Genomic DNA, 11,235 nt, shown 5'->3' on the forward strand with positions numbered 1-11,235 from the left:
TCTGCACCTGGAAAACCGGACAAAGCTTGGAGGTGTTGGGAGTTACCAGGTGCCTCCTGCAGATGGTACCCGTCCGGTGAGTGAATTTCCTTTCCGCAGGGCATTAAGAATCTCTAATTAATTTAAAGTCTCGTATAAGGGGTTCAGAAGAAACCCAGGGGGGAGGGGGGCAGTGGGGCAGAGCAGGGGCTGCAGCGGGAGCCGCGGCGTGGGCCCGTCCTGCCCTCGACCGACGGTTCCTCCCGACGACAGGGTGCGGGGGGTTTGGTGGGATTTCTGGAGCCTCCCTGGGGGCCGGTGCAGCCCTTCTTCCCCATCCCCTCCCCGGCGGCTCTAACCCCCCCTTGCCCTCCCTCTGCCTCCCTTCCCACCCTCTTCTCCAGCTGCGCCCGCAGATGGGGTTCCCCGCCAGCCCCAGGGGCCTCCTGAGCTATTTCCTGACTCTCCACGTGCTCCGCCTGGGATCAGGTAGGGATCCTGCAGGGCTGGGGGCGCTGAGCCCGCTGCGGGGGGCAGATGTGGGGCAGGGGAGGTGCCGTGGGGCAGGAGGAGCTGAGCCCAGAGCTCGGCCGCGGATGGGTTTCACTTTCCCTTGGGCTCTTGATGCCACCCCCACGTCCCTTGCCCTGGGACACCTTCAGTCCCGTCCCGCAGTGCTCCCCTAAAGCGTTTGTCCCTTCTCCCAGGGCTGGCCGAGCTGCGGGTCATTTTCGGGGGTGGGGGTGACTTTCTGGAGCAGGATCCCACTCCCAGGGAACCTCCTTCTCCTTGGAGTCCTCCCACTCCCTCTCCAGGTTCTCCAGGCTCTTTGGAGCACAGATGGGGGAACAGCGACGCCCGGGGGATGCAGCGGGCACCGCTCACGCCACGCTCGCCCCTTGCCATGCAACGCCCCGAATTAACGTGGGCGCAATCTCCGTCTCTCTGTGTCCTTCTCCGTCCCCAAGCTGAGTTCAGAGTGGTGGGACCAGATCGACCTGGTGTTTTTGGGGGCAGAGCGGCACAAACGAGGTGGCTTTGTGTCTCTGTGGTGTCCTCGAGGTGTTGTGAGGGCACAGGGGAGAAGCTGCTGAGCAGCTGCTTGGGCTCAGGGCCTGGGCTGCCAAGCGAGCCCAGGATGGGAGCTACCACTGTGCCTGGCGTTGGGAAGAGCCCTCTTCCCAGGTCCCACCAGCTGGATCCTTGCTTTGCCTTTGCCGTTTGTGCCGGAGGAGACCTGGCGCCTCGTCTGGAAGCCTCAGGGCTTCTTGGACAAGGCCGGGAGAGGGCAGAGACCTTGCTCGGCCTCTGGGTCCTCCTCTGCCGGGCTGTTTTATGGGCGATGTGGGGTCATTGGGCATCAATGCTCTCCGGTTCCTGCACACGTTGGGGTGGTTTGGGTGGTGTGAGGAGCACGTGCGCGGTCCCACAGCCCCCTCGGGACAATGGGATGTGTCTGGTACGGGGTTGGGTCTTTGCCTTTGAGCCGAGTCCATCCCTAACTCAGCCCAATGGCGCGTTCTTCCCCCAGCCATGGGCTCCGTCCCTCTCCTCTCTCTGGAGGCTCACCAGGACGGAGGCATCCGGGTGGTGTGTGGATCGGCCGGCTGGTACCCACAACCGCAGGTGCTGTGGAAGGCTGCCAACGGGCAGCGTCTGCCCTCGGTCTCCCAGAGACGTTCCTCTGACGAGAGGGGCCTGTTTGAGATCCAAGATGTCGTCGTGGTGAGCGGGAAGGGCGATGGGAACTTGTCGTGCGTGGTGAGGAACAGCCGCCTGGAGCAGGATCAGGCGTCGTCCCTGCACATCTCAGGTGCAGGATGGCAGCGGGGCTGGGGTTGACTGCGCTTGGGGGGCGGGTGGTTTGATCTCGGGGGGCTGGAGAGACGTGCGGGGGGTGGGGGAATGGGAGGGGATGCACCCGCAGGTGAGCTTTAGCGCAGGAGATAACCTGAGCCTGGCGGGCTTCAGGGGAGCATTGGGATGGCCGTGGGCTGGAGAGGACGATGTCCCCTTGAGCCCGGGGCTCCCAGCACAAGGCTTTAGGAGTGGGGTGGTGTAATCCCAGCCCAGAGCCGGCACCGCGCAGCCCCTTGCTCATTCCCCACCGTTGGGATGGGATAGAGAATGGGAAGAGTAACAGGTTTCGTCCCAGCTGTTTGCGCCCCCAAGCCCACTCGCTGGTGGGGCGGTGTGAGGAGCAGACCATTCCTCGACTGCCCAGCGACACCCAAAACCATCAGTGCGCTCCCATCGCTGCTCCTCATCCCAAATCCAAAACATCCCATCCCTCAATAGCTGCAAGCGATGACGTCCACTTGTTCATTCCATCCCAGCCAAAACCCTGACGATGAGTTAGAACTTGGAGTTTTTCTTTCTCCCTTTCATTTTCCTCCTACACAGGAGTGCAAAGTGAGCCCTTTTCCTGCTGTGTTTTTGTTTCTCAGCTCCCTTTTTCCACAACGCCCATCACTGGATGGCAGCTCTGGGTGTCTTCCTCGTGCTTTCAGTGGTGTCACTTGGCGTCATCGCTTATCTCTGGCGAAGGAAAGGTGAGTTTGTCACGGGGGGGATGGAATGGAGGGGATCGGGGTGGAGCAAGGCCGAGCCCTGGCCCATGGACGTACGTAGAAGGGGATGACAGTCGTGTCAAAAGGTGTTTTGCCTTCATTAAAGAAGCTCTTTGGGCACAGGAAGGATGGGGACAAGGACCCGGGGCGTGGGTGGGAGGCCAGGGAGCGTGGCCAGAGCACCTGGCTGGTGGGACAGTGCAAGAGTCCCTGGTGAGATGTTAGCGCCGATGAAGCAGCTGCTCTCCTGACCTCCTCTTCCTCTGCCTTTGCTTTGCAGTGGGGCTGTCCAGAGCGCTGGGTGAGTCCTTCTGGCCCCTGCCACCAGCGAAGCCTCCTGAGAAAGGAGCCCCCTGGGAGGGACGTGGCTCTGGGTGGTTCTTGATCGCCCTGTGGTCGTTGGTCTGGGTTGATGGAGCCCAGAAGGGGACTGGAGAGCACTGGGTCTGGGAACGGGGCCCAGGAGGTGACCTAAGTCATGGGGAGAAGTGGGGACCCGTAATCAGTCAGCTTAAATCAGGCTGAGCCTTAAATCTCTGCTCAAGTCAGGCTTCAATGCAGGGTGCCTGGGAGGGGTGGCTGGGGGGGAAGGGAGGCAGGGAACCTGCTCTGGGACCCACACAGTCTTTTCCCACTCCCCAAACACAAGGAGTCTGGGGTCTCGCCAGCTCTGCCTGCTGCTGCAGGAACAGCCATGGGACGAGAAGCTGTCCCCTCTCATCACTGATTGACTTTCTTTATCCTTTCCAGGGGAACGAGACACAGCACTGAGTGAGTCTCCGTGATCTCCTCTTGGCTCGGTGTCCTCTCCCGGGTGCTCTGTGCTCGGCCCTTTCCCCCTTTGCCCGTCCCCTCCATCCCTCCATCCCCTGGGGGTGGGGAAACCCCAAGGGGAGGTGCCTGGGAGGGTGGGCAGTTGGGGGACACCAGCCCAGGGATGGACCCTCTCCCCTGCCCAGACCCACTGGCCACCATCCATGGGACATAACCAGGCTGGAGGGAGCCCCCCCGGGAGCCAAGGGGTCTTTTCCCCCTCCCCCAACAGAAGGACTCTGCCAACTCCTGCGGGTGCAGTTGTGGGATGAGAAGCTGTCCCCTCTCATCACTGATTGACTTTCTTTATCCTTTCCAGAGGAACGAGACGCGGCACTGGGTGAGTCTCCGTGATCTCCTCCTGCCTCGGTGTCCTCTCCCGGGTGCTCTGTGCTTGGCCCTGTCCCCCTTTGCCCGTCCCCTCCATCCCTCCATCCCCTGGCTCCGCAGAAACTCCAAGGGGAGGTGCCTGCCTGGGAGGGTGGGCAGCTCGGGGACACCAGCCCAGGGATGGACCCTCTCCCTTGGCCAGACTCCCTGGGGACCAGCCGTGGGACATGACCTGGCTGGAGGGAGCCCCCCCGGGAGCCAAGGGCTCTTTTCCCCCGCCCCAAACAGAAGGGCTCTGCCTGCTCCTGCGGGTGCAGTTGTGGGATGAGAAGCTGTCCCCTCTCATCATGATTGACTTTCTTTTTCCTTTCCAGAGGAACGAGACGCGGCACTGGGTGAGTCTCCGTGATCTCCTCTTGGCTCGGTGTCCTCTCCCGGGCGCTCTGTGCTCGGCCCTTTCCCACGTTGCCCGTCCCCTCCATCCCTCCATCCCCTGGGTGTGGGGAAACCCCAAGGGGATGTGCCTGGGAGGGTGGGCAGCTGGGGGACACCAGCCCAGGGATGGACCCTCTCCCTTGGCCAGACTCCCTGGGGACCGGCCGTGGGACATGACCTGGTTGGAGGGGGCCATTCACAGGGTTTTGTGGTCTTTTCCCACTCCCCAAACTCTCTGAGCTCTCCTCGAGCTCTGTGCGCTCCTAAAGGAGCAGCCATGGGATGAGAAGCCGTCCCCTCTCATCACTCAGCGCTTCTTTTTTTCCATTCCAGAGGAACAAGCTGCACGGTTGGGTGAGTCTCCGTGATCTCCTCTTGCCTCGGTGTCCTCTCCCGGGTGCTCTCTGCTCGGCCCTTTCCCGCTGTGTCCGTCCCCTCCATCCCCTCCATCCCCTGGATCTGAGCAAACCCCCAGGGGACATGCCCGGGAGGGTGGGCGGCCGGGGGACACCAGCCCAGGGATGGACCCTCTCCCCTGCCCCGAGTCCCTGGGGACCGGCCGTGGGACGTGACCTTGCTCTCGTCCCTCCTTGTAGCGTGGAGAAAGTTCCTGCTTCCTGAAAATCCAGGTAATTGCGTATTTTACTGTATTTTATGGGTGGTTCTCCTCCCTTTCCCTCTGCGGGAGGTGTAACTGGGTGGCCAGTGAAGGCGCTGGGTGGCCACTGAAGGGGGACTGGCCATCCCAGGTCGTATTGGTGACTCAGACCCCCCCAGACCATGGCACTGGGCTGTATCTCGCCCCGTTTTCTTGCCGTTTCGCCCCATTCTGAGTCACCCCCTTGGGCCCCAGAGGAGCCACCACCCCCTGAGACCCCGTGCGCTGCCCAGCCCAGCCCCTGCCTCCCCGTCCTGCTCCTCCCTGCGCGGGCTGCAGCCCCACCGGTGCCTCTTCCCACGGGACCGAGCTCGGCCGTGGCCGTGCTGGGGCCGGCCCCACGGTGGGGATGGAGAGGAGGAAGGAGATGCCCAGTCTCCTGCCCCGCGGGGCAGGTCCTGTCCCCGAGGGGGTGAAACCTGCCCGGGGACTGAGCTCTGATGCTGCGGCTCCTCCTGTCCCCTGCAGACGTGGTGACCCTGGATCCAAACACGGCTCATTCCCAACTCGTCCTGTTGGACGATCGGAGGCGTGTGAGGTGGCAAAGAGAACGGCAGGACCTGCCCAACCTCCCAGAGAGATTTACCTATTATTGCTGCGTTTTGGGCCGGGAGGGGTTCCGGGAGGGGAGACACTGCTGGGAGGTGGAGGTGGAGGGGGAGGTGGGAGGTGACTCATGGTGGGGTGTTGGGGTGGCCAGGGAGTCTGTGGAGAGGAAGGGGAGCACGGTCATGAGCCCTGAAGGAGGGATCTGGGCAGTGCAGCACTGCTATGGGCAGTTTGTGTCTCTCACCTCTCCTCGCACCTTCCTCCCCCAGTCCCCGCTCCCCAGCAGGATCTGGGTCTGTCTGGACTGCGCCCGCGGGCTGGTGACTTTCCTCCATGCCGACACCGGGGTCGAGATCTTCACGTTCCCACCAGCCTCGTTCAAAGGGGAGACCCTGCGCCCCTTGTTTTGGGTAGAAACAGAGAAAACCCAGCTGTGCCTGAGGGGCAGCGCCCCCCAGACCCTCATCCCCCCTTCCCTCCCCTCCCCGGCCGCCGGCAGCCCCTGCCCTTCTCCAGAGACTCCCCGCTCTCCTCTCCTGGATCCCGCGGGAGACGTCCATCCCTGTGCCCCAGCCCAGGGAGCAGAGGGGGAGTGAGGGGCAGGGGACGGGGGCTGCCTCGGACGCTGTCTGGCCTCACAAACACCAGTTTTTGGCTGGGTGGGATTTTGGGGACGTTTTCTGGGTGCTGAGCCGTGGGTTTGGGCTCTTCTTCCCCTTACACGCAGCGTGTCCTGCTCCGGCACAGCAGGGTTGGTGTCAATAAAGATTTGTTGGTGAACACGGAGCCTGGCTGTGATGGTTCCGGGGGGTTTTTGTCCTGGTTCCTTGCTGCCCGCCAAGAGGATTTGCAGGCACCCACCAGTCTCCGTGCTGGGGAGTCCCCAGTGGGGCATGAGCCTTGTCCCCGGGGTGCCCCACTTCTGGGAGCATCCTCCTAAACCACGTCATCCTTTACTGCAGAGAAGGGTTTTCCGCACCCAGTTCCCTTCCCAGTTGGGCGTTGGGTGAAGGCGGCAGCGGCTCTTTGCTTATTTGGGGGATTTTGGCTCTGTGCGCGAAAGCGTCTTTGTCCCAGAGCGGCTTCAGGTGCAGCAGAAGAGGAAACTTCTGAACGTGGGAGGCGTTTTCCAAGCTGGGCTTGTTTCAGACGGATATTTCACAATATTGATGGCTGCTGCTGCTCCGGGGTTGGGTGTTGAACTGGGGACGGGCACCCCGGTGCCCCTCCCCAGGGCTGGGGACCGTCCCCAGGCCCCCCAGAGTTGGGTATGACCCCACTCAGCACCCCCGTACCCACCCCCTGCTATGGCTACGGCCCCCCACCCCCAATATTTTGAGTATGGATGAGGGTGGGACATCGGGGACAGCAGGGGACACGTCCTCCCAGGGGATGTGAGGTCCCCAAGTTGACAGGGCAGAGGGACAGGGCACAGCTGAGGCGTCCTGACACTTGAAGCCCCCCCCAAACCCTTCTTGTCCGCGTGTCCCTCACTCCCCACAAGCTCCTTGCTCTTGTAGGGCTGCAGGGACACTGCTGGGCTCCTCCACCATCTCCAAAAATCACGACGAAGCTGGGTTTAACCTGCTCGCACCCAAATGCCCATCTTTTCATGGTTTCCTTCTTTTTTTTTTTCCTTTTTTTTTTTTTTTTTGGATTCCTGAGGCTGATGGGCTGCCGCATTTTACTCCCCAACAGACAAATGTCCTGAAAGAACGCAAAAAACCTCCAGAGAGAGAGAGAGAGCGGAACCGGTGCGGGTGAACCACCATCATGGTGTGGTCTGGGGCTTGCTCCGGAGGTGGGGCAGGCCAGAGAGCGAAAGGAGAGATGATGAGCAGGAAAACAAGATACATTCCTTCAGCGACAATGGCCGTAGGAAAGAAAATCATCCCCTTTCGGGAAAGGAAATGCTTCTTTATGGATGCAAAACCTCGCCGAGGTCTCTGCCCCAGCACAGGCTGCCAGGAGAGGTGCAGCCCTGGGAAAAGACACCTCCACCACCTCCCACCCAGGAACGGGGAGGGTGATGGTTTCTCTTTGGCATTTTGAGCTTGGAGGTTTATTTTATGACTCTAACCCCGCTGACAGGGAGCAGCGCTGGGTGAGGAACCTCAGCTCAAGGCGTGGGGGGGGGTGGTGGTGGACCTTGAAGTCATTCCGAAGTCCATAAATCTGCACCCGGCAACTAGAAAAAGGTTGGAGATGTTGGGTGCAACTTGTACACGTCGGGTGAGTGATTTTTCTTTTTGCAGGGGATTTAGAATCTCTAATTAATTTAAAGTCTTGAAAGGGGTTCAGCGCAAATGCTGGGGAAGGGCAGTGGGGCAGAGCAGGGGCTGCAGCGGGAGCCGCAGCGTGGGCCCGTCCTGCCCTCGACCGACGGTTCCTCCCGACGGCAGGGTGCGGGGGGTTTGGTGGGATTTCTGGAGCCTCCCTGGGGGCCGGTGCAGCCCTTCTTCCCCATCCCCTCCCCAGCGGCTCTAACCCCCCCTTGCCCTCCCTCTGCCTCCCTTCCCACCCTCTTCTCCAGCTGCGCCCGCAGATGGGGTTCCCCGCCAGCCCCAGGGGCCTCCTGAGTTATTTCCTGACTCTCCACGTGCTCCGCCTGGGATCAGGTAGGGATCCTGCAGGGCTGGGGGCGCTGAGCCCGCTGCGGGGGGCAGATGTGGGGCAGGGGAGGTGCCGTGGGGCAGGAGGAGCTGAGCCCAGAGCTCGGCCGCGGATGGGTTTCACTTTCCCTTGGGCTCTTGATGCCACCCCCACGTCCCTTGCCCTGGGACACCTTCAGTCCCGTCCCGCAGTGCTCCCCTAAAGCCTTTGTCCCTTCTCCCAGGGCTGGCCGGGCTGGGGGCTATTTTCGGGGTTGGGGGTGACTTTCTGGAGCAGGTTCCCACTCCCAGGGAACCTCCTTCTCCTTGGAGTCCTCCCACTCCCTCTCCAGTTTCTCCAGGCTCTTTGGAGCACGGGGAGGGCAAAGCGACGCCCGCGGGATGGAGCGGGAACCGCTCACACCACGCTCGCCCCTTGCCATGCAACGCCCCAAATTAACGTGGGCGCAATCTCCGTCTCTCTGTGTCCTTCTCCGTCCCCAAGCTGAGTTCAGAGTGGTGGGACCAGACCGACCTCTCCTTGCCACCGTGGGGCAGGACGTTGTGCTGCCGTGTCACTTGTCCCCACGCACAGACGCTCGGAGCTTGGAGATCAGGTGGATCCGGCACCAGTTCTCTGAAATCGTGCATCTCTACCGAAATGGAGAGGACCTGGTCGGGGCACAGATACAGGAATACATTGGAAGGACAGAGTTGGTCAGAGATGGTCTCTCCGGTGGGACCCTGGACTTGCGACTCGCTGGGGTGAGACCCTCTGATGATGGCCAGTACGTCTGCACTGTGCAAAATGCTACCACTTATGGAGAAGCCATGGTGGAGCTGGAGGTGGCAGGTTTGTGGCTGATGCGGTGTTTCCTGGGGGTGGCTCAGGTGTCCCTGGGTTGGTGTGTCCCTCCCAGACCTCTGTCCCATCCTCACGTCCATCCATCCAATGCCAAAGGCCAATAGACCTTGACAGAGGGTGGGTTGAAGGGGACCCTTCTCATCCGTGCCTGCCCAGGATGGAGCACAGACATGGTGCTGGAGGTGTTTTTGGGGGCAGAGTGGCACAAACGAGGTGGCTTTGTGTCTCTGTGGTGTCCTCGAGGTGTTGTGAGGGCACAGGGGAGAAGCTGCTGAGCAGCTGCTTGGGCTCAGGGCCTGGGCTGCCAAGCGAGCCCAGGATGGGAGCTACCACTGTGCCTGGCGTTGGGAAGAGCCCTCTTCCCAGGTCCCACCAGCTGGATCCTTGCTTTGCCTTTGCCGTTTGTGCCGGAGGAGACCTGGCGCCTCGTCTGGAAGCCTCAGGGCTTCTTGGACAAGGCCGGGAGAGGGCAGAGACCTTGCTCGGCCTCTGGGTCCTCCTCTGCCGGGCTGTTTTATGGGCGATGTGGGGTCATTGGGCATCAATGCTCTCCGGTTCCTGCACACGTTGGGGTGGTTTGGGTGGTGTGAGGAGCACGTGTGCGGTCCCACAGCCCCCTCGGGACAATGGGATGTGTCTGGTACGGGGTTGGGTCTTTGCCTATGAGCCGAGTCCATCCCTAACTCAGCCCAACGGCGGGCTCTTCACCCAGCCACGGGCTCCGTCCCTCTCCTCTCTCTGGAGGCTCACCAGGACGGAGGCATCCGGGTGGTGTGTGGATCGGCCGGCTGGTACCCGCAACCGCAGGTGCTGTGGAAGGCTGCCAACGGGCAGCGTCTGCCCTCGGTCTCCCAGAGACGTTCCTCTGACGAGAGGGGCCTGTTTGAGATCCAAGATGTCGTCGTGGTGAGCGGGAAGGGCGATGGGAACTTGTCGTGCGTGGTGAGGAACAGCCGCCTGGAGCAGGAGCAGGCGTCGTCCCTGCACATCTCAGGTGCAGGATGGCAGCGGGGCTGGGGTTGGCTGCACTTGGGGGCGGGGGCGGTTTGATCTCGGGGGGCTGGAGAAACGTGCGGGGGGTGGGGGAATGGGAGGGGATGCACCCGCAGGTGAGCTTTAACGCAGGAGATAACCTGAGCCTGGCGGGCTTCAGGGCAGCATTGGGATGGCCGTGGGCTGGAGAGGACGATGTCCCCTTGAGCCCGGGGCTCCCAGCACAAGGCTTTAGGAGTGGGGTGGTGTAATCCCAGCCCAGAGCCGGCACCGCGCAGCCCCTCGCTCATTCCCCACCGTTGGGATGGGATAGAGAATGGGAAGAGTAACAGGTTTCGTCCCAGCTGTTTGCGCCCCCAAGCCCACTCGCTGGTGGGGTGGTGTGAGGAGCAGACCATTCCTCGACTGCCCAGCGACACCCAAAACCATCAGTGCGCTCCCATCGCTGCTTCTCATCCCAAATCCAAAACATCCCATCCCTCAATAGCTGCAAGCGATGACGTCCACTTGTTCATTCCATCCCAGCCAAAACCCTGACGATGAGTTAGAACTTGGAGTTTTTCTCTCTCCCTTTCATTTTCCTCCTACACAGGAGTGCAAAGTGAGCCCTTTTCCTGCTGTGTTTTTGTTTCTCAGCTCCCTTTTTCCACAACGCCCGTCCTTGGATGGCAGCTCTGGGTGTCTCCCTCGTGCTTTCAGTGGTGTCATTTGGTCTCAATGTTTATCTCTGGCGAAGGAAAGGTGAGTTTGTCACGGGGGGGATGGAATGGAGGGGATCGGGGTGGAGCAAGGCCGAGCCCTGGCCCATGGACGTACGTAGAAGGGGATGACAGTCGTGTCAAAAGGTGTTTTGCCTTCATTAAAGAAGCTCTTTGGGCACAGGAGGGATGGGGACAAGGACCCGGGGCGTGGGTGGGAGGCCAGGGAGCGTGGCCAGAGCACCTGGCTGGTGGGACGGTGCAAGAGTCTCTGGTGAGATGTTAGCGCCGATGAAGCAGCTGCTCTCCTGACCTCCTTTTCCTCTGCCTTTGCTTTGCAGTGGGGCTGTCCAGAGCGCTGGGTGAGTCCTTCTGGCCCCTGCCACCAGCGAAGCCTCCTGAGAAAGGAGCCCCCTGGGAGGGACGTGGCTCTGGGTGGCTCTTGATCGCCCTGTGGTCATTGGTCTGGGTTGATGGAGCCCAGAAGGGGACTGGAGAGCACTGGGTCTGGGAACGGGGCCCAGGAGGTGACCTAAGTCATGGGGAGAAGTGGGGACCCGTAATCAGTCAGCTTAAATCAGGCTGAGCCTTAAATCTCTGCTCAAGTCAGGCTTCAATGCAGGGTGCCTGGGAGGGGTGGCTGGGGGAGAAGGGAGGCAGGGAACCTGCTCTGGGACCCACACGGTCTTTTCCCACTCCCCAAACACAAGGAGTTTGGGGTCTCGCCAGCTCTGCCTGCTGCTGCAGGAACAGC

At 61.5% G+C, this 11,235-nt stretch overlaps 2 protein-coding genes across 2 annotated transcripts; both read left to right on the top strand.

Annotated features, from left to right (window-relative positions):
• Nucleotides 1–11,235, top strand: LOC128901672 (butyrophilin subfamily 3 member A2-like). Its single transcript, XM_054183799.1, has 6 exons — nucleotides 1–76; nucleotides 7,868–7,952; nucleotides 8,431–8,778; nucleotides 9,503–9,784; nucleotides 10,420–10,524; nucleotides 10,823–11,235. Exons 2-6 carry the CDS (start codon nucleotides 7,880–7,882, stop codon nucleotides 11,065–11,067), a joined length of 1,053 nt encoding a protein of 350 aa, XP_054039774.1. The 5' UTR covers nucleotides 1–76; nucleotides 7,868–7,879; the 3' UTR covers nucleotides 11,068–11,235.
• LOC128901595 (butyrophilin subfamily 1 member A1-like) lies at nucleotides 1,509–7,098 on the top strand. The gene is made up of 7 exons (XM_054183667.1): nucleotides 1,509–1,792; nucleotides 2,427–2,531; nucleotides 3,300–3,320; nucleotides 4,724–4,756; nucleotides 5,254–5,318; nucleotides 5,604–5,744; nucleotides 7,033–7,098. Exons 1-7 carry the CDS (start codon nucleotides 1,513–1,515, stop codon nucleotides 7,096–7,098), a joined length of 711 nt encoding a protein of 236 aa, XP_054039642.1. The 5' UTR covers nucleotides 1,509–1,512.

Source organism: Rissa tridactyla, chromosome 27, assembly GCF_028500815.1.
Source record: "Rissa tridactyla isolate bRisTri1 chromosome 27, bRisTri1.patW.cur.20221130, whole genome shotgun sequence".
Lineage (NCBI taxonomy): Eukaryota > Metazoa > Chordata > Aves > Charadriiformes > Laridae > Rissa > Rissa tridactyla.

Bases quoted from the DNA above. Each gene is read 5' to 3' on its own strand.
- LOC128901595 (XM_054183667.1), top strand. From the start codon at position 1,513: ATGGGCTCCGTCCCTCTCCTCTCTCTGGAGGCTCACCAGGACGGAGGC. The intron at 2,532-3,299 runs GTGAGTTTGTCA...TATCCTTTCCAG, and splicing joins TTATCTCTGGCGAAGGAAAG to GGGAACGAGACACAGCACTG. The intron at 5,319-5,603 runs GTGAGGTGGCAA...TTCCTCCCCCAG, and splicing joins TGTTGGACGATCGGAGGCGT to TCCCCGCTCCCCAGCAGGAT.
- LOC128901672 (XM_054183799.1), top strand. From the start codon at position 7,880: ATGGGGTTCCCCGCCAGCCCCAGGGGCCTCCTGAGTTATTTCCTGACT. The intron at 7,953-8,430 runs GTAGGGATCCTG...TCCGTCCCCAAG, and splicing joins CGTGCTCCGCCTGGGATCAG to CTGAGTTCAGAGTGGTGGGA. The intron at 9,785-10,419 runs GTGCAGGATGGC...TTTGTTTCTCAG, and splicing joins GTCGTCCCTGCACATCTCAG to CTCCCTTTTTCCACAACGCC.